Source organism: Paramisgurnus dabryanus, chromosome 13, assembly GCF_030506205.2.
Source record: "Paramisgurnus dabryanus chromosome 13, PD_genome_1.1, whole genome shotgun sequence".
NCBI lineage: Eukaryota > Metazoa > Chordata > Actinopteri > Cypriniformes > Cobitidae > Paramisgurnus > Paramisgurnus dabryanus.
Window position 1 is genome coordinate 33937902 of NC_133349.1, and position 19919 is coordinate 33957820.

General features: G+C 38.6%; 1 protein-coding gene and 1 non-coding gene across 2 annotated transcripts; both read right to left on the minus strand.

Annotated features, from left to right (window-relative positions):
- Positions 1 to 6576: 6576 nt before the first annotated feature.
- On the minus strand, positions 6577 to 19331 carry ppp1r8b (protein phosphatase 1, regulatory subunit 8b). Its single transcript, XM_065246370.2, has 7 exons — positions 19194 to 19331; positions 18858 to 18918; positions 14630 to 14783; positions 14303 to 14520; positions 13116 to 13260; positions 8197 to 8261; positions 6577 to 8083 (listed from the first exon to the last, which is right to left on the minus strand). Exons 1-7 carry the CDS (start codon positions 19241 to 19243, stop codon positions 7730 to 7732), a joined length of 1047 nt encoding a protein of 348 aa, XP_065102442.2. The 5' UTR covers positions 19244 to 19331; the 3' UTR covers positions 6577 to 7729.
- LOC135728436 (small Cajal body-specific RNA 1) lies at positions 15942 to 16104 on the minus strand. The gene has a single exon (XR_010525580.2).
- Positions 19332 to 19919: the final 588 nt, after the last annotated feature.

A 19919-nucleotide genomic window follows, 5' to 3' on the forward strand; every position in this document is an offset into this window, starting at 1 on the left:
TTATTTTTATTTAGGAGTTTCTATTTCCCCTTGCATCATTTAAAAAATGGCTGTGACCCTGCACGCAATTTTATACAGTAAGCTGCGCATGCACATGGGTCATGTGACACAGAGGTGGAGTATTTTTTTATTTCGTGTATTTAAAATATATTTTTTACTGTGCTTTTATTCAAGTGTGTTGTAATTATTAAAGTTTTTATAATAAAATGTAATAAATTATTTTAGAATTTTTTTTTAAATCTTTGTGGCAACCCAGTTTTTAATTTTCGCGACCCAGGGTTTGAAAACCACTGCTATACTGTGTATTGACACCCCACGGCTGTACGGTGTCTCTAAACCCTTTTTTGCCTTACCGACATGCAGTCAATATACGCACACACGGCCCGCTGTCCATAATTATATCGACGCTCGCCGTTGGCGATCCATTCCCGGATTCTAAACAATAATTCATACGCTTTCTCGCTGAAATTCGCTCGCAGCCCACCTCAGTTTATCCTCTACGATACTGACGGTGCAAGCGAGCACGGTCTTATGGCTGTTATTTTCTCTTCCTAGAGAGACGGCAGCCTCAGACCTTTTCATGGCTCCAAGCGTTTGAATCGCGCCCTCTCCGGACGGCCACTCAAAGCTTTCAGCCAAGCAGTTTATGACGTTTTTCGGCCATTTGGCTGGTTTATATCAGTGGTTCCAAAGACGCTCACACCTCCGCTCCAATACTCGGAGATATTAAGGGTAATATCAACCTCAAGTGAGCTTGCTACCCGCCACAATGAGTTTCGTTTATGACGCTCGGAAAGCGAGCTTAACACCAGAGCGCGCTCACAGTCAAACGCACGGCATCTCGTTTAAGGCGGGCTCACGTACCCCCCTAGCGAGTCCCAGAAAGCTGAATATCGTGGCATTCTGTTCATAAGACCACTTTAGCTTGACTAAGCAAAGGTCCTGCCCCGAGCTGATGGCCGGGATGCTTATGCTTTGAGTTACACACGGCTGCATGAAGTGCATCTGCTGTGGGTTGGACACGCCTTGCAACGGCAATCAGCCTTCGGCGCGTGGAACGCCCGTTTGTCTCATATCAATCACCTCGTACTGTACATACATTCCATTTAAGGGGGTGATTTTAGCACTGCAGCACTCTCGACCGTGTTATGGTGATAATGCGGTCGAGCAAACTACGCTGGTTTTCATTATTCACCGAGCCAGGCTGAGATCTCGCCCCTGTACACGCTGACTAGTCATCTCCTTTATAAGCTCATTGCATCGCTTTTATAAGCTATGTTCAATCAGAGTGATAAGCATCTCGTGCTTAAACCACCAAGGTGCAGACATATTCCCCCGTTACGACGGGCGTGTGGAGATTGCATCCGTGAGACACGACCTACATGCCTTATGACACATTGACACGAGCTGCTAGGACCCCTTTCGCGAGGCGTCCTTATGCAAAGTCTGATCTATCTTTGTCTGGTGATGGCGAAAAATCTAAACCCCCGCGAATTGTGGTGTGGAACACTTTTCTCCTCACTACAGAGGCTCGTGCACGGCGGATCTCTCAACCACGCTAATATCTATGTGGCGGCGGCCGGCCATTCTTTTAATTCACAAGCCTGTCATTTCTCAGATGCGGACGGTGCCCGAGGCGCAGCGCTCTGGAACTATCCAAGGTCCTGAATGACAGATACGTCTGACATGCATCAGACGATCCTCTGTTCGTCTGCTTCACAGATCACTCACTAGCGCACCTGTCAACACAGGTTAGTTATGGATCGTTGAAGTTATCACCTCCCTCACAAATTATGATCACTCGTGGTTAAACCTACTCCATGTGTGGGTTAGCTTTATCTCGGGCATAGTCTTAGAGGTTTCTCATTTTGACATTTGTGACATGGCCAGCTGGTCCTTTCCGTCCACGTTGTCAATTTTACAGCATCGACATCACTGCCTTGCGCGCTACTGGGGTTTGTTGCATTAAAAGGTGCGCCCGTAAGCTCACCTGTATGCACGATATGGTTTTAATTATATGCATCCACCGTGCGCTTAGAGAAGCTCACCTATGCACGCTATAAGATTTTGGTACACACTAAAGATGCGCTTGGAGAAGCTCACCTGTATACACGGCTGTGTTATCCATTTGTGACACATACACACTGTTGTTGTTCATCTGTGTACGTTCACTGTGCGTTGTGTACCCACCGTTACATTCATCAATCATATCTGTACACATTCACGGCATGTTCTGTGCACTGATTTATCTATACGCATTCACGGTGCACTGAAGGGTTCACCTGTGTGCGCACAGTTTATTATCAGGACACACGACGGCGCGCTCGAGAATCTTGCCGGCCTGTGCACTATAACACTCTGATCCATCTATATGCATTCACAATGTACTCAAGTGTTCACTTGTGCCTGTGCAATTTATTGTCAGTACACATTTACGGCGCGCTTGGGAAGCTCACCGACCTGTGCACTATAATATTACCTACTGTATATGCATCCCCGATGCGCTCGAGGGCTCACCTGGGTTCACACTATTGTGGTATCTGTATAATCCCACGCTACGAACCGTTCTGCCGCATATTATAGTCAGATCGGCCATTCGTGAGCTTCGCAGATCACTCACTAAATATGCCGGTTAATAACAGTGACTATTAAGAAGGATCATTGAAGCCATCGCACTGGCTCACGCCTTCCTCATGAGCTATGATGTTAGAGCCCACTCTGCGCGAAGTTGGCTTCATCATGGGCTTGGTTTACTGGAGTATCTATTCTTGATATCTGCAACGCGGCTGGCTGGTCTTCGCCGTCTACGTTTGTCAGATTTTACAGCTTAGGCGTCCCTGCCCTAGGAGCGCAGGTTCTCTCGGCTTAACCATGCACGCTCATTCATGCGTTTTATGTGTACGCCGCGGTGCGCTCAGCGAGCTCACCAATGTGACTCTAAACTTACTTAATTCTCGCACACCCGCTGCGCGCTCTGTGATCTCGCCGTCTTGTGCTATGTTATGTGCTTCCCGGTGTGTTTAAAACCCCACCGTATGCGCGTTAACATTTTATATGGTGCTTACACTTTGCTTTAAAGCTGTGAATATGCTGGATATAGGGCCACATACAGTGTCTCTCCGGTAAGGAACTTCAGTCCGTTGTGTATGCACGGCTGGATGGGATTACGTTCCCCCATAGCGTCAGCTAACTGACGCAATGCGAAGTGAACCGTATTGAAAGGGAACGCTTAGGTTACTAACGTAACCACGGTTCCCTGAAATAACGGGAACGAGCATTGCGTAGCTGACACAATCTCGTCTCGTCTACGCAGCGAGTGTTAAGGCCGTTTCACACGGTACGCGGCAACTGCGAGTGTTTAGTTCTTTTTCAATAGGAGACGTGCGGAAAGCGGCAAAACGGGGGCGGTTACAGAGGTGAAGCGGAGTTGGTCCACACGCCTTGCTCGTGCACCCAAAATCCTATTCCTTCTCTGGACATGGTACTTCATGACAGGTGCCGTTGAAGATAAACATATTTGCACAAAATGCTGCACAAAAAGCTTCCAATACAAGAGAAAAGCTGAAGCCGCGCAGCGATTTTGCCGCTTACCGCGTACCGTGTGAAACGGCCATTATTCTGCTGCGCGCTTCAGTCGAATAATAATGAGCTCTTGATGCTTGATCCCGGGCTTATATAAGGACGTGTGCCACGCTGCACTCGGGCTCAAACGTCATTGGTCTGTATTTTCTACAGACGTTAACCAATAGGCTTCTATCGCGGAGTAAACAGGAGTTTCCCCCATAGCGTCAGCAAACTGACGCAATGCTCGTTCCCGTTATTTCAGGGAACCGGGGTTACGTGAGTAACCTAAGCGTACTGTATACCAGTGTCTGACCATCATACTAGACAATGAATATTTATTTTAGTTTGTCACACGTAAATTAATATGAAGGGGATAACGTTTTTAACCCTTAGTGCAGGAGTCACAAGTGTTTTGTTTTAGACATATAGTAAAGGTAATAGCTCAATTAAAGGACTGTTAAAAGAAAATCTGTAAATTAACACACTATTAATAAACCTACCATATGTTGTAGGCATAAAAGTTATAAATTAGGAGATTTGTCATTTTACCAAAGACTTAAAACAATACCCTGTATATTTACATAAAACCATACCCACACTGCTGCTGTAGCCCATCTCAAAATTCATCTTTAAAATATGTAATTTTAAAATGTTCTTATAGGGGAGCATGCCCCCAGCCCCCCCCATGGTTTTATGTGAATATACAGGGTATTGTGCTCAGCACCCCTAAAGCTCTAACCCTAGAATCACCTCTAATTTAATCCATCAATACTTTTCAGCATTTTGTATGATTTTGTTTATTGGAGCCTGGTGCCACAGGGGGCGGGGGGGCAAGGCCCCCCGGAAAGAATGTGTGCCCCACATTTTTTTTAACAGACATGTATTAAATTGGAGAGCTTAATTCAGTCATATACTTTGATATAATGATTTTGTTAATAATATGTAAATGAATTCATCCAATGACTGCAACTAACTTCATGCAACACTGTTAACCCTCTTTTGTTTTAACTCAAATAAATAAGTACACTTAACACTGACGAATTTAAGTTTAAAAGTACAAATTGCATGATTTCTCTCATTTAACTTTTGAGTTAAATCAAATGATTTTAGCTTATTTAAGTCTCTGGATTTGAAAAATTTACCCATCATGCATTGTAGCATGCATAAATAAACTGCTACTGTTATATGAGTGTTGTTTTGCTGTTTGTTGTCTTCATTTATACTACTGCAGTTGTTTTTTGTTATCATTTTTGCTTAATTTTGTGGTAAAGTCAAGAGCTCATCTTTCCACTTCCTGAGATTTGATTACTGTCACCATTATTAGACGTGTGTGTTGAGTGTGAAGTTAAAACCTTTGCTTTACTTGATTTTATCTTTGTTTTGCAATGTGGCCTCTTCTTTGGAAGGCAAAGAGCATTCTCTCAATATTACAAGTTTTTTGTGTGAAATAAAGGTTCTCATATTGTTAACTGACCATTTGTAGAAGCAGTCTGTTTAGTTAATCTTACAAAAATATATTGCTGAAAAACATTAAATGTAAATAGCCTGTTCAGCAATTTTAAGTAGATTTAACTTAAAATTAACTGTTTAACTTAAAAATATATTAATGTGATTATATATGCATGAAGAAAATCTTAATAAAAATATTTTGGCAAAAAAATACTTAAAGTTTTAAATTGAATCAACTTGTCTGGGCTTCATTGAAATGGCGTTAGCACGCAAACAAAAACGAGCTAGCCTACATGAAGGTGCAGTGCATTTCAGCAACTTAAATGGCATTTGGTTGATGTTTCAGCATGTTTTAAACATTAATTTTTTAAAAGCAACTTTTAGTAGCTAATGTCGCTGTCACGATCATCCTCAAAACGAACTGCGAAGAGAAATCAGCACTTTATTAATAAAGCTGAACATTAGGGTTGCTGCCCAAGCTAACAATTACAGCAGGGGAGAGAGACGAGCTTGAGTAAGTCCAGTTTGCTATTGGGGAGCCCAGTCAGCACAGGAAAAAACCCAAAGATAAAAGCAGGTGAGGAGTCAGATGGGCAGCAGAGAGATCAAAGAGTCATCGAGGACCATGAGAGTGACAAACTAGAAGCGCTAGCAATGCCGAAATAAAATATGCGAGTGGAGACACATAAAATGTACGTAAAAACAATCAAAAATTGAATTTTCCCAATGTTTCATTGGTCTCAAAATGATTGCACATTATCAATCAAGGAAAATGCCACCTGCCAAATTCACTCAAAATAATGTAGTGTGGAGCCCCCCAAGGGATTAAAATGAAGCTGAATTGAGAACCACTGAGAGCAATACATTGGTTTACAAAATGCAGTGCTTCATCAGTACTCTGTGTCTATTTGGCTTATGCAAATAACGTTTTTGTTTGGTTGTTTACTACCAAGCTTTGGAACCGGTTCACAAATTTTTAACTATAAAAATTAAAATGTTGCAACACCTATGAACTTATTTGACAAAAAGAAACTGCAAATGTGCTATTTTGGACGGTGGCACAGGGTTATTATAGTAAAAAAATACTAGTTTTTATTTTTATTTAGTTTTGTAATGTGTTATTTTATTTCAGTTTAGTTTAAGTTCTTTTTAGTGGTGCATAAATAGTTTTAATTTAGTTTCTATTTTTTTTTCAAAAATCATTACTTTGAGTTTTTATTTAGTTTTACACTCTAAAACTGGCTGGGTTATTTTTGACCAATAATGGGTAAATATTGGACAGAACACGTGCTGGGTTAAAATTTGACCCAACTGCTGAGTTTTTTACCCCAACTGCTGGGTTATTATATACAATGGTTGCATAACAACAACAACCCAACATTGGGTCATTTTAACCCAGCATGTGTTCTGTCCAATATTTACCCATTATTGGTCAAAAAAACCAAGCCATTTTTGGAGTGTAGCGTACTATAATGCTAGCGTACCATCGTCAAAATTATACATACACCTTGCCAATTACAGAATTGTTAAAAATAAGAGAATAATAAGAGGATTTTTTAAAAATAAGGTTTGTTTTTTATTTAGTCCTGACAATTAAAGCGGAGGAATGGCGAGACAAATACCACACCAACCAACACTTTAAATTCTGTTAGGTTATTTATGCTGGGCAAAGACACATAAATAAATAGACATGTTTGATTATAAACAAGCCAGCAGATTTAGAGTAAATCAGCATACCTACTTGTACAAACTTATGTCCGTTCACAACAACTAAAAATCAATGCACAGTTTAATGTTCTGTCTACGAGTGGCCATTTCTGTACCAGAAGACATCCCTGTACTAACATACATTAGTTCAGCAGACATTTCCTATCATAGCAACAAAAAAGCGTCAGCTAACACTGCCAAGCAAGCGATCGCCGTTTTCAGGCATGTTTAAATGCTTTGGTGAACAGTACACTGAAATAATTAAGCCTTCTTCATTTATTATAATGGTTTGCCAGCAGAAGACAGGTAGTCTTTATAAACTAACCGTTAGCAATGAGATGATGTTTTTCGCATTTTAAAATGCGAAAAACGAAAGGTTGTTTTCCTAAAATGTATTGAGTTTTAGTTTGTTTTGCAGGTCCACATTATAGTTGTAGTTTTTAGTGGAAACCTTCATTTTTATTTTATTTCAGTTTAGTTTCAATAGTTTTAGTTTTTGCAATAGTTTTCATTCATGATAATAACCCTGCAGTGGCTGCACTTAATGAGCACAAATAAGATTACAAAGGGAAAGATAAGTAGTGAACATCAACATGACTCGATTTCTCACAAACAGCTATTGACTTTAGAAATGTTTGTAATATAGAACACAAGTTAGATGAACTGTTTTATATAAAATCTATAATCTTAAATATACACATACATACACACATACTGACGATGATTATACATTTATATTTAATTACCAGTCATCGTCAATGTAAGAAAAACAAACTGTGGAAGATTTTAAAATCCCCTATTTCACACACACAAAAAAAATAAAGACAGTGTGCTGAAATGACATGTAGGTGAGCAAATAATGATTTCTGTCAGAAATGTTGCTTTAAAGCTCAAATAAAGTCTTTTAATACAATGCTTTCTATAATCGTTTTGTACCTACTGTCAACTTCAAGCATGACAAAGTTTATGTGAAGGGACCTGTCAACCACATCCTGTGCTATTTTTGTGGCTAAATAAGCAACGATGGGGTGGGCTTCTTTCCAGGCCATGCCTCTTTTGCATATTTCTTTTTGCGGGGTTCATTGAGGAACTCTGATACATATGGACCAGTTAAGGGTGTGGGATTGAGGGTGACCGGGACTTGTGGTGTTTCACTGGCAAAGTCCACATCTGGTGCAGGGTTGGGCAAGGGTAATGGTAGTCCTCCCAAAATCGTGGCCCCACTAGGAGTTCCTGTAAGCTGAGCTTCGTGACTGGTAGGAGGAAGGTCTCTATAGAGTCCACCACGCAAGGGAAAAGTGTGCATGTGTCGCGTTATGGTTTCCTCAATTCCTAGCGCATGAATGCTTTCCATTCTCTTTTTCTGTGGGTTATGCACATAAAGAAAAAAAAATTATTACATAATAAAAAAGATATAATTACATAAGTACCTTTAAACTAGTGAGCGATTTTAGATGTAATGGCCCTAAAAATTACCTTAATAGGTACAACAGCTGTTGTGACCATGTTTCTAAAACGTCCAACGGAGGGGTCAACATCTTCTAAAAGAGTTTTAATGAGAAACAATTAACATGATGTATTCAAAGTGTATTAAAAGGGAGCAGATATTAGAAAAAGAACTGCTATACAGTCCTATGGGTCATTAGTTTATAACAGATCTCAAACACACTGATTTTACATTATTCTGCCTTTGAAATGTAAAAAAGCAACAAAATAAAAGATAATACATGAATCAGGTTTAAAATCAGAATATAAGCAGCCAGGTTTCCTGTATAAAAAAAGTTAACACACACACACACACACAATACAATGCAAATACATTAATATATTTTGATTTGTAAACTATTTACTTAAGATCATCGTACCAGTCACGAAACTTTGTCATCAGGGATTTTAAAAAAAAATTTGCAGTTCAACTGATGAATCAATACTTGCTGAATTAACCACACTTTCATTACCACCGTTCCTGAGCCAAAATCACTTTCATAGTATTCTTTTTTCCTACAATGGAAGTGAATGTTTAGAAACATTTCTTACAATATCTTTCCTTCATGTTCATTAAAACAAAGAAATGAATACAGGTTTGTAACAACATGAGAGCGAGTAAATAATGACAGATTTTTAATCCACCTAATCTATTCCTTTAAACTAGAAGATTTGAAAATCATAGTGCATCATACACTACAGGATATTATTAAGATCATCATGCCGAGCATCAGAGCGAGCACTTTACGTCAGGGAAGCAGATGTATGGAATGGAAATATTGACATTTCTTATTCATAATTGTTTATATTTACATTTGCTAACAGCTTTCTACACTTTAGAACCTAGATTAAAACCTAGGTGATTTCTCCTCAACTCTCGTTTATGAGGCAACAATCCTTATACCTTTTAAGAACGCATTATTCAGACAGTCTTTGGTTGCAGGCATACTGTAGATGCAGGCACATTTTAGCACAAACTCATCTACTCCTCTTGCAAGATGAGCCAAAATGAAGAACATATATGCAATTCAAACAGAACTTTAGATCAGAACTATATGTCCCATCTCGTTTATCTAGAAGCCAAAGGTCATTGGTTGCACAGCTGAGATGTGGGATTTTGCCTTTAGCCAATGAGGTTGGTCGATTCAAAAATATTCCAGAGGAAAATAGATTATGTGTGTTATGTGATCTTGGTGAAGTGGAAAGTGAATCTCATTTCCTTTTGTTTTGTACACATTATGATGACCTAAGAGACTCGTTGTTTCTGGAAGTTACACGACAAATTTCAAAAATATTTTGGTTTGATGATGATCTAAAATTACTATGTCTGTTTAATTATGATGACGTATTTAGGTTTGCAAATTTTGTTGTAAAGGCTTGGAAAAGAAGACAAGCTAGCCTGTTTAATTAAATGTAATAATGATCTGCGCTGGACTAATAAATGAGAATACAGGGATGCGCAATTAAATATATGTTGGAACCTGAATACATTTATTATTATTATCTTTATTGTGTTTTTTTTTTGCCTGTCTTTAGTGTCTTGGATCTGTTTATCCTGTATATTTATGTTGTACATGAATTCTTTTATATCTGTATACTAATCTATATAATAATCTATGTATAACTATATCTGTGTCTTGTAAGCCCATGAGGGCTGAGCGTATTCTTACGCATGACACAATAATAAAATCTCATTCATTTATTCATTCATAATGTGTTACAATGACACAAAACAATGTTTAAAAAATTAACACATTCTTTTTTAGAGTGTAGGTTAAATTCAGTATTTACAATACCGATGGCTTTGGAAACTGTCGAGCTGAGGCACAGCAGATTCTCAGGTGTATTTAATGCGCATTGCCTGCAGTGCACTTTAGTGAGGTTCCAGCAGATCATTTGTATTTCAAATAAATAATTGTGTGATAATGTAATGATATGAGTGCAGTGATTTCAGAATGTTGTCCAAAAAAATCAATAACTTTTGTGGTTATTTATGGTATTTACTTCGTAGCCCATTGAGATCCATGACCCGATTTTCTCTTGGATTCTCGAAGGGAAAAAACGGGATAAATTCGGGCTGATAATCCAGTAGTGTGAGTCCAGCATAAGAGAACACAGGTAGCAGCGATGCAGGTTTTTGCGTTGCATTGTGGGATTTTTAGGAAACTAACATTTCAGAGCACTGAGAGGATTTTGCAGTGGAAACGGCACTAAAATGGGTGACTCCCTGATCAGTGCCCTGACTTCTGAACAAGAAAGCTGACTGAGACGCACCCGAGCTCTTTAACCTGGCTCTTGGAGACCCGTGGTGGATTTCAAATTGTACACTTATGCACTATTTACATGGTTTCTGTACTATAAATTGATCATTACCCTGACATCAAAAGTACAATAAACTAAATGATTTTGTGTAACAGTATGTGTTTGACGTTATGAGGAGCATAGTTTAACTCTTTCTCTAGTTATCTCGTCAATTAAAAGAAAACATTTCCCTGCCAATGACGCTTCCCTGATGATTTTTTATGGTAATCTGTAATTCCGCTATTTATAAAAAACTGAAGCAAAAACAAATCCAAAAACAAATTTGGTATTTTTTGAAGAAACCTAACCATATTTAAGAGGTTATAAAAAGAGAACAAATGAAGATAGGATGAAAGTTGTTCCTGTTTTGTTTGTTTGTTTGAAAACAGAGGGTCTGTTCCTTCATTTGATATATTAGTATGTTTATATATTTATATTAGAAAATATTCCTGGAAGACATTTTGTGAAACTTTTGTGAAAATCACAAAAATGCTGGCGAATATGAAATAAGTGCATAGTGTCTAAGACAGCAGGTCTCCCTTTTAACACAATTTACACAATAGTCCCTCCCTCCAATATGAAGTGCACAAGTCAAAACATTTAATATGCAGTTTAATATGCAAATGATTGAGAATAATGGAACAAAACTATGGTGGTTTCATATTAAAGCAACACTATGTAGTTTCCATGTAAAAATGACTTACAGCTCCCCCTTGTGGTTGAAAAGCGCAACAGTGCCTGGTATCAGACACTCTACTGCAGGCATGGGGAGGGGCGGGGCTGTGTTTCCTACCCTCCACCGCCACTTTCAGAGTGTGCTTGTAGCAGCTAGGAGGCTGCTCATGTTGCAGCAACAGTACAATTTGTCCAGTTAAAAGTTGTTCTATCACGGAAATAATTTTAGAGACATTATTTAAAGTTAAAAAAACTACATAGTGTTGCTTTAAGAGAGCAGAACATAGCTATTTAAAATTGCACTAGCTCTCCATCAGAATTAGTCAGAATTATCACAGGGGACTTGAAAGTGGCAGGAGGAAATGTAAACAAAGCTGAAATTTACACAGCTATTAATAATTATGCAAACATCATCATCTCTTTAGTGAGGGATATGCAGATGTTCACACTGTTAATGTTTAGGACTGACAATCACAAGTGTAAATCTGGAAATGTGTCTATTATCATATTGACAGACGCAAACATGAAAGTTAATTGATGTTAATATTATTTTCACAATGGTTTACATACACTAGTTGGTCGGATTTTATTCTTAATAGTAAACAGTCAGAAACTGAAGCTGTCGTTCAATTGGGTTGCATTGCATTGAAAAATATTGCATTAATGGTGCAGAAAATAACAAAGCAATCCGGTGACGCGCTTTGCTGTAAACTTCATGCACTGTACTTTAAAAGTGCATTGTGTAACTTTTAAAAGGATATCTTGAAAGAAATGCAATATAATATACATAACTAAATACAAACTTTATTGTTTTGCCCCATCATGTTTCTACAGTAGCCCAAAACAGACAAACTGTTCTAAAGGGCACGTTTTGTCCCTACGTTGTCTCAGATGATGACATGTCTGCTACTATAGCTTCTGTATGCTTTTCGAATGAAAGCGGTAAGCCGTGGACTGAGCTTTTGGTTGCAATTCATAATCTCACTGCTAGATGGACCTTTAAGACTGAAAGGTGCCACGTGAGAGCCAACAAGTTATCCAGTACAATTTTACTGGCAGGCCGGGCATTGCCCGAAGAAGCAGTTGTAAGCCCACAAAATTAATAGGTGTAAGTTTGGCTATAAAATGCATTGTCTCTCCTGTAAAAACACCAAACTGTGGACTGATAATTGTATACTGCTGCTATGTGAGAGAGACCCTGGTGTATAGTGTATAATTTGGGACACATCTCCGCTGTCCTAATCAAACGCACATGGATCACATAATCAATGTTAATCAGGATTGCTTGAAAATGACAAGCAGGTGTGATGGAGCAGGGTTGAAATAAACTTGGCCCTCCAGGAGTAGAGACAAGACATCTTGTCTGTCTACTCTAGAACAATAACTATTGTGCTTAATCTGCTTTTATGACCACAGCTTCCTGTTTGACATATATGGGCTGCTATGCGAATTTCGTGGTTAACAGAAGCTAGGGCTGTCACAGATACATGTGTGATATCTGACAAGTGACATTTGTGAGAAATATTTTCTGAGAAATATCACTGCTTAAAAGCTACATTTCTCATACAGTCAGAGCTGTGTTTTATTAGCCGTGCAAGACTAAAGTAAAGTGCACCGATCACACAGATTTACTCTTCACAACCTTTAGGGGGGATTACCAGATAGGGTTTAGATTATAGCTCCAACCAAATATCATAATTATATCATGATTTACTCAAGCCATCCGAGATGATTATAGTTGTTCATATGTATTTTTTTTACAAATTCACATCGATTACTAAGGATAGGTAAATCCAAATTCACTTTAAGGGGGCCGAAATAATTCTCTCATTTTTAATAGGTTCGCTCACATTCCACAGGTTACAAGAAATCTGATTTGTGATTCTGTGTTGGTTCACACATTACTTCCACAGGTATTTGCTGTATGACGTTACCTGGGTTAATGATCGCATCCTCTTCGGTGAAGGTCACCCTGAAGTTTTTTCTTTTCCTCTTGGGCCTTTGAATATCCAGATTGCCCTCCTCTATAGTGAGGGTAGAGATGCGCTTGTTATGAGCAGTGTTAAACTCTGTCAGGTTCTGCCATAAGAGCCAAAAAAGAAACCAAGAAATGTTGAGGAAGTAACAGTTCTATCATTTAAACACGAGTTCAACATCTTGTAACATGAGTGCTAACTATCACTCAAAAGTTTGGACAGGAAATGCGTTTTTCTCTCTTTTAATTTTTCAAAGGGTTATTTTCAACCAGAGTGCAAACACCATATATGGTTACTTCAGAGCTTTGCTGTTTAAAATTCTGGATGCAATAGATTCTTAAAAGTAACAGAACTCCTGCATAGCAGTCATTCATGAACTTAGGTCTTAATTTCTTCCTAAAAAGAAACTCCAACACAAATAAAACAGACCTAAACCATATAATCAATCAACATCTGCAGGTTTATGGTGAGATGGCACCAGCAGGGTTTGACTCCCCTGGTCTATTAGCCTGGTTAGTCAGACCTAAATCAAGATTTAAGGTCTGGCAACTCGTCACACAGACGGCTCAATCCGAGGGGCGGGATAAAAGGTTGTCCTTCAAAATGCCTTTGCACGCAACAGGATAGCGCTTGCCCAATCAGAACAACAATCACAAGCGGATTGTGGCCGAGTCCTATGCGCTTCCCCACCAGTGGAGCTAATTGGAATATTAAACTTTTACCGTAACCAGTCGGCAAAACTCCAAACACATCTTCCTTGCTTAAAAAGGACTTCTAGTAGGGTTCTTTGCTCTTTTCTCAAAGAAAAACATAATTCTAAGTCCTCAGAGTCGGGGCCAAAGCTGATTCAAAAGACAGCTGTTCGCCAGCAGCAGCCATTATTTGTTTTCAAGTGCCTGGGAACTGTCGTCATTATGTTAAGCCCGCCCCGCATACACTATACACAATGTGATTGGCCTGACACAATTTGGGTTTTTGGAGCTCTTAAGTCTATGGAGAGTGCCTGCAAATATATTTTGCGGCTGCTAGGGTGCGTCTAGATTTCTAGGCTACTGGTCTATATAATCTATGGGAAAACTTGAACAGCACTAGATAAAACTGGACCATGACTAATCTGCCAAAATTATGACAGGTACTGTACGTACATCAAGTTCAGTTTCTTCTTCTGGAAGTCCCAGAAGCCCTTTAAGCTCCTCATCGTCACCAATTTTACTCTCCCCTGCACCAGAGCTCAGCTGGGTCTGAGGTTTCTCCCGGATGGTGTAGACACGGGTTGATGCACCAAATGACATTGTGGAGTCGATAGGAACCTGCTGAGGCTTGTGTGGCTCCAGGCGTAAGTGTCCGAGGAACGTACCATGTGCTACAATGAAATAAATGTAAATATTTGATTCAAACATTGCATACCACTGAAACACACGACACAGTGATTTTTATGAAATAACAATTTTTTTTTATTTGTATACACTTACTGCTGTTAAGGTCAATAAGAAAGACCCTTTTTAAATGCCTGTGATAGACGAGGGCCGCATGGACACGAGAGCATGACTGATGGTCAATGGTGAAGTCACAGACATCAGGGTTTCTCCCAAACAAATAGTACTTCTTTTCATCAATGATCAGTTTCTGTAGACATCACATCATTAGTCCATCGTTTTACCTTTTTGACATTCGCATGCACAAATCTGACAATATACATTTTGCAATGTAATAAATGTGTCAACTAAAGGTGTCAGTAGGGACTACATAAATGTCTGGGTCATTGCTAATGTTAATTGGTGGATTTAGTCTATAATCTAAATTCTGTTCAGATGACCCACTCAGAAGTTATCAGCTAAATGATACTTTATGAAGTTTATTTATAAAGTTTTATTGTTTTAAGTTTATGGTTAGTTTTTAGGCAACCTTCTGTTAAACTGTTAAAGTAAAAGTAATATATTATTAACTTGAAGAATATAAAAAAATCTTCACACCACCTTCTTTACATGGGCATAAACTTAAGGAGGGGGAATCTAAAGCCATTTCATTCACTCTGACTTATTAACACAGTTTAAGAGTTGAATTCCTTAAGCTAAACATAGGCAAAGAGTCAAAAAAGCATTTTGATTTATGCACTTTGCCAGGGTTCATAAAAGTTTTAAAAAGTTATTGTTTTAACTTGAAAGATTCATACGTAACGATCTTGTTTTATTTCTTAAATGGGCAAATTTAATGGGAAGTACAGTGGAAGTCCTTACATGGGCACTTTATCCTATATAGTGCACGCACACACCAACCAACAGCTGACAAGAAATCAACGTCACCAGAGAAGTGTGTTTTAGTTTATATGGTAAATTTAAGCTTTATAAAAACAATTGATATCATTTTTTATCCGGAGTTGTGCATATCTGTTTATTAACGCTAGATTTTGTTGAAATGGGGCGGTCATGAGTTGCATGTGGTAGGTAAAACTGCATCAAATGTGTGTGTTTTGTTGGCAATGTAACATAAGTTCATATAATATAATTCACTACATGTGTGTTTACAAGTTATTCAGAGATAGTGGGAGTTTTGTGTGTGCTGCTTGCGACTCGCTCAACACGCAGTACGCCTTCAGGGGGTCGGGTTTAATCTGAAATAATCGATACAGCAGATCTGTCTTTTATAAATCTGATAAAATGTATATGATATGAATAAATATGAAGGATGTAATACTATTCTATAGGTACTCAAGATTAACATGAGATAAGCAGAAACAGCGTGTGCTATGTGAGCTTTAACTTCACGAGTCACATTAATGAGTCACAATGTGCCCTAGAGTTATAACACCTGAGAGAGTGACTCCCCTCTCAGAGCTTAAATCTCAGGGTCTTGTTTTTCTGTAGCACCGTTTTCGATCTGACAGCCATGGTCACGCATGCATCAGTCTCAGCTGAGCTGCGGGCTGTCAGGTCAGTATCTGGTGCAGTCCTGCTGCATTCACGGCTGTAACTGAGCCCTGTTAGAAATGTGTTTCTATTTTTTACCACTTATCTTTAGTGAAAACAAAAGGAATGAGAATTTAAATATGTACATTTCCTGCATCGTTTACCCTTAGGTCATTCTAAGTCTGTATAAAACTTTGTACAGAAAATGCACATTATGGATTCTTTTACACTGCACTATATATACACCATACACACACATATAATGACGAGCCAAAACATTATAACCAGTCACAGGTGAAGTGAAAATCATTGATCAACTCATAAACATGGCTATGCAAGGTCTGGGTAGGTTAAGTGACAAGCAAACAACCATTTCTTGTAATCAACATGTTTGTTGCAGGTGAAAGGGGCAGAGATGATCTGAGTGACTGACAAGGGCCAAACTGTTATGGCAAGGTGATTGGGTCAGAGCATCTCTGAAACAACAAGGACTGTGGGTCGCTCGTGGTCAGTGGTGATGAGAATTTACTAACAGTTATTCAGGGAGGGATAAACCACAAACCGGTGGCAGGGTGTTGGGCACCCAAGGCTTGTTGATCCACAAAAGCAATGAAGACTATCCCATGTGGTCCAAGCCAACAGCTCTACTGTGTCATAATAAGTCACAAAAAAGTTTCAAGATGGTTATGGAACACACAGTCCCTATGATGACCCCTGTTCACCATCTAAAGGTGTTATCACACCTGTAGACAGATTGCTTTTCCCTGAAATCGGGGTTAAATGGCCACAATGTTGAAATGTAACATTGGTTCGGTTTGCATTCACAATGCAATATTTCCAAATGAACTAGACTTTGCAAATACAAGTCATGTGCGAGTAAACTCTCATTTAATTGGTCAGAGTGCATCTGTTAATTTTCCGTAATTCTGCTTAAAGTTGTCATTCAGGATTGACAGACAGCAGCTTTGCAGGATTATTGTGTGGCTTTTTGGTTTATTGTAAGCAGGAATCAAAAAGTGGGACAACATTCTTACCATGCACCAATTGCGGAGACATTTTTTAAGAAACGGGTGCGCTTTTGTTTTAAATGGCATTTGTGTGTTCACCAGAATGTATCACCAAAGAGCTATCAGGTATGTTCATGGTTAAAAAAGCAATAAGAGCCTGTTCGTTGGTCTGGATTGCTTTCACACATATTCTGAACCACTCGTTTGCAGTCAGGCCGAGACCACCTCCTTCAGGCGGTCTCTGAGCGGTTGTTTTAGTGTGGATCGGAGTACGATTGCCATGTTCATATTCATAAACGACCGGAACCAAGGGAGAAAATGCACCAGGTTCCTAATCAAAGGCTCAGGTTTGAAAACACCCTAAAACTCCTACAATGGACGGATGCAAGCATCTGAACTACTAGACCTTTAAAAGAAGCTGCCTGATCTAATGAGTAGGGTTGGGAATCGAATTTCGAGTCACCTGACCTATAGGCTAGACCGCTGTGTACAGTGTGCAGAACCTTCTGCTTAAATACTTAAAAGTCAGTTTGCACGATGGACCATGATGGAAGATGCTCTAAAGTATGGCTGCATTTTGCAAAATCAGAAAAAGACAAAGCTACATGTAATTACTGTGACAAACTATTATGTTGCAAGATTAGTGTGACCACCATACATATGGAAAAGCATCTGCGGTTGGTTTATCATATCGAATCAAAAACTGAGGAGTGTGACGATTGATCACAACATTTATAGTGAAACGGATGCATGCATTTTCTTTTGTTGAGTCGACAACATTAAGGTTGGTGTTACATTAAGAGGGAAAATTATTTTAAAATTTTAATTTTGAGCTAACCTAGCCATATTTGTAAAAAAGTTTTGCATCTCCTAAAAGCACTTTTTGTGTTCAGCTGTAAGTAAAGCCGCAAAATAAATATTTTTGATCTACAACGGCTTGACTGTTATAAGTTTTCACGCCTTTGGAATCGAAATCGATCAATCTGAAACGATGCCCAGCCCTACTAACTAGTCACATTTTTTTCATTATATGAATGGCTGAAATGCAAAGCTTAACTGGGAAAACCACAAAACCAGAATGCACTATGAGACGAGAACAAGCAAATGGAGGGAATGTGATGGTCTGTGCAATGTTCTTCTGGGAAACACAGGGCCTTACCATTCATGTGGGGGTAAATTTGACGCATGCTACCTACCTAAAAATTATTGTAAAACACTTACAGGATAATGCACCTTACCAGGCTGCGAACATTGTTTAGTTATGTAACATAATGAAGAGTTTAAGGGGTTGATCTTGCCTCCAAATTCCCCAGAGCTGCTACAAGTGTTTTGGTGCTACATACATTACCACAGGACGCAATCAGGGATTTTGCATTGGCGGATTGGCAACTTTTTGGCACCAGCACCATATTAGGCAGGTGGTCATAATGTTTTGACTCAGTGTGTACAGTATATACATTGATGCTCATATGTTACATACCCATTGATAAATCTGCAAAAAGTCAATAATTATAATAGGGATCATACAAATTGCATTTTGTTCTCATCTTGAACAAGCTATACTAAATGATGTTTACATAATGCATGATACTCAATAATGACAGAATTTTCAAAATGTAACCACAAAATACCCTTTTTTTCAATAACCAACATTTTGCAGATTCTTGTTGTCTCTTTCTTATGTGCTTGTATTTATCATGGCTCCTCATAATGTTTAGACATTAACGTTCGTTTACAGGAAATGTGCTGGTTAAAATCTACCCTTAAAAGCCGGTTCAGTGTAATACCTCGACAAGTTTGTCTCCTTTCACCACGTCCAAATGAAGTCCTGCGGGAGGCTTTCCTGCCCTGAAATAAAACAAAACTCAGCGAGTCTGCAAAGATCTCCCTTATTAAATGAAGACGATATAAAGCGTGTGGTTTCTGAGATTATACCATCGTTTAAATAAACGCATGTGCTTTTTTTCTGTGCTGTTTGTCAAACATTTAAGCTTGAGTTCTTGTGCTGGATCTCTCATACTATCTGAAACACTATAGTTGTCCTGAATAACTACAGTATTTGTCCGGGTATAAAAACAGTTAACTCATGCACTGTGACCGGTAAGCATTCCAGTGAGATTTACCATGACGGACACTCGAAATGTGGATCCCTCGCTGCAATATTTGTTGTCATTTTTAAAACATTCTTCCCTCATCGAACTAGTAAACCTCTTCCGGCTCATAAATAATGCATACGTAACGTCGTAACGTTTCCATCGTAGTCCTCGCTGATAGGTTGAAAGGTATGACGTTCGAAATGTGCGGGTCTGGCCAAATCAACGATTTCTGTAGGAGGTTTACTCATGAATATTCATTAGTCGACGTGACTGGCAATCTCGGTGGTATTTAAAATTACCAGTAGGCAAAATACTTTATATAATATTAAATAATATTTATATAAAATACTTCCTGCATCTAAATTTATGTGATTTATCCAATGTTTTTAAACTGAGATTAATTACATTTTTATTCGGCATTAAAGGATACGCCTACACTCGGAAACCCCACCACAAGCAATGCTGCTTTCCAGACAACTCGGATTTGAAATATTAAACCTAAATATACTCTGGAATGGCGCTCTTCTAATGTTTCTTAACACTTTAAATGTTGATGTTACTAAATAATTAACTTAGTAGCATGAATATTTCAATGTTACTAAATACGTTTATTGTTATTTAATCCAGACGAATTTTCCTAAATCCGAGTTGTCTGGAAAGCATCATAAAACAGCATTTATTATCAAGACAATTATATATGTATTAATAGTAAAAAAGCTAATAAAATGTATTTAGCCTATTTAACAGGATAAT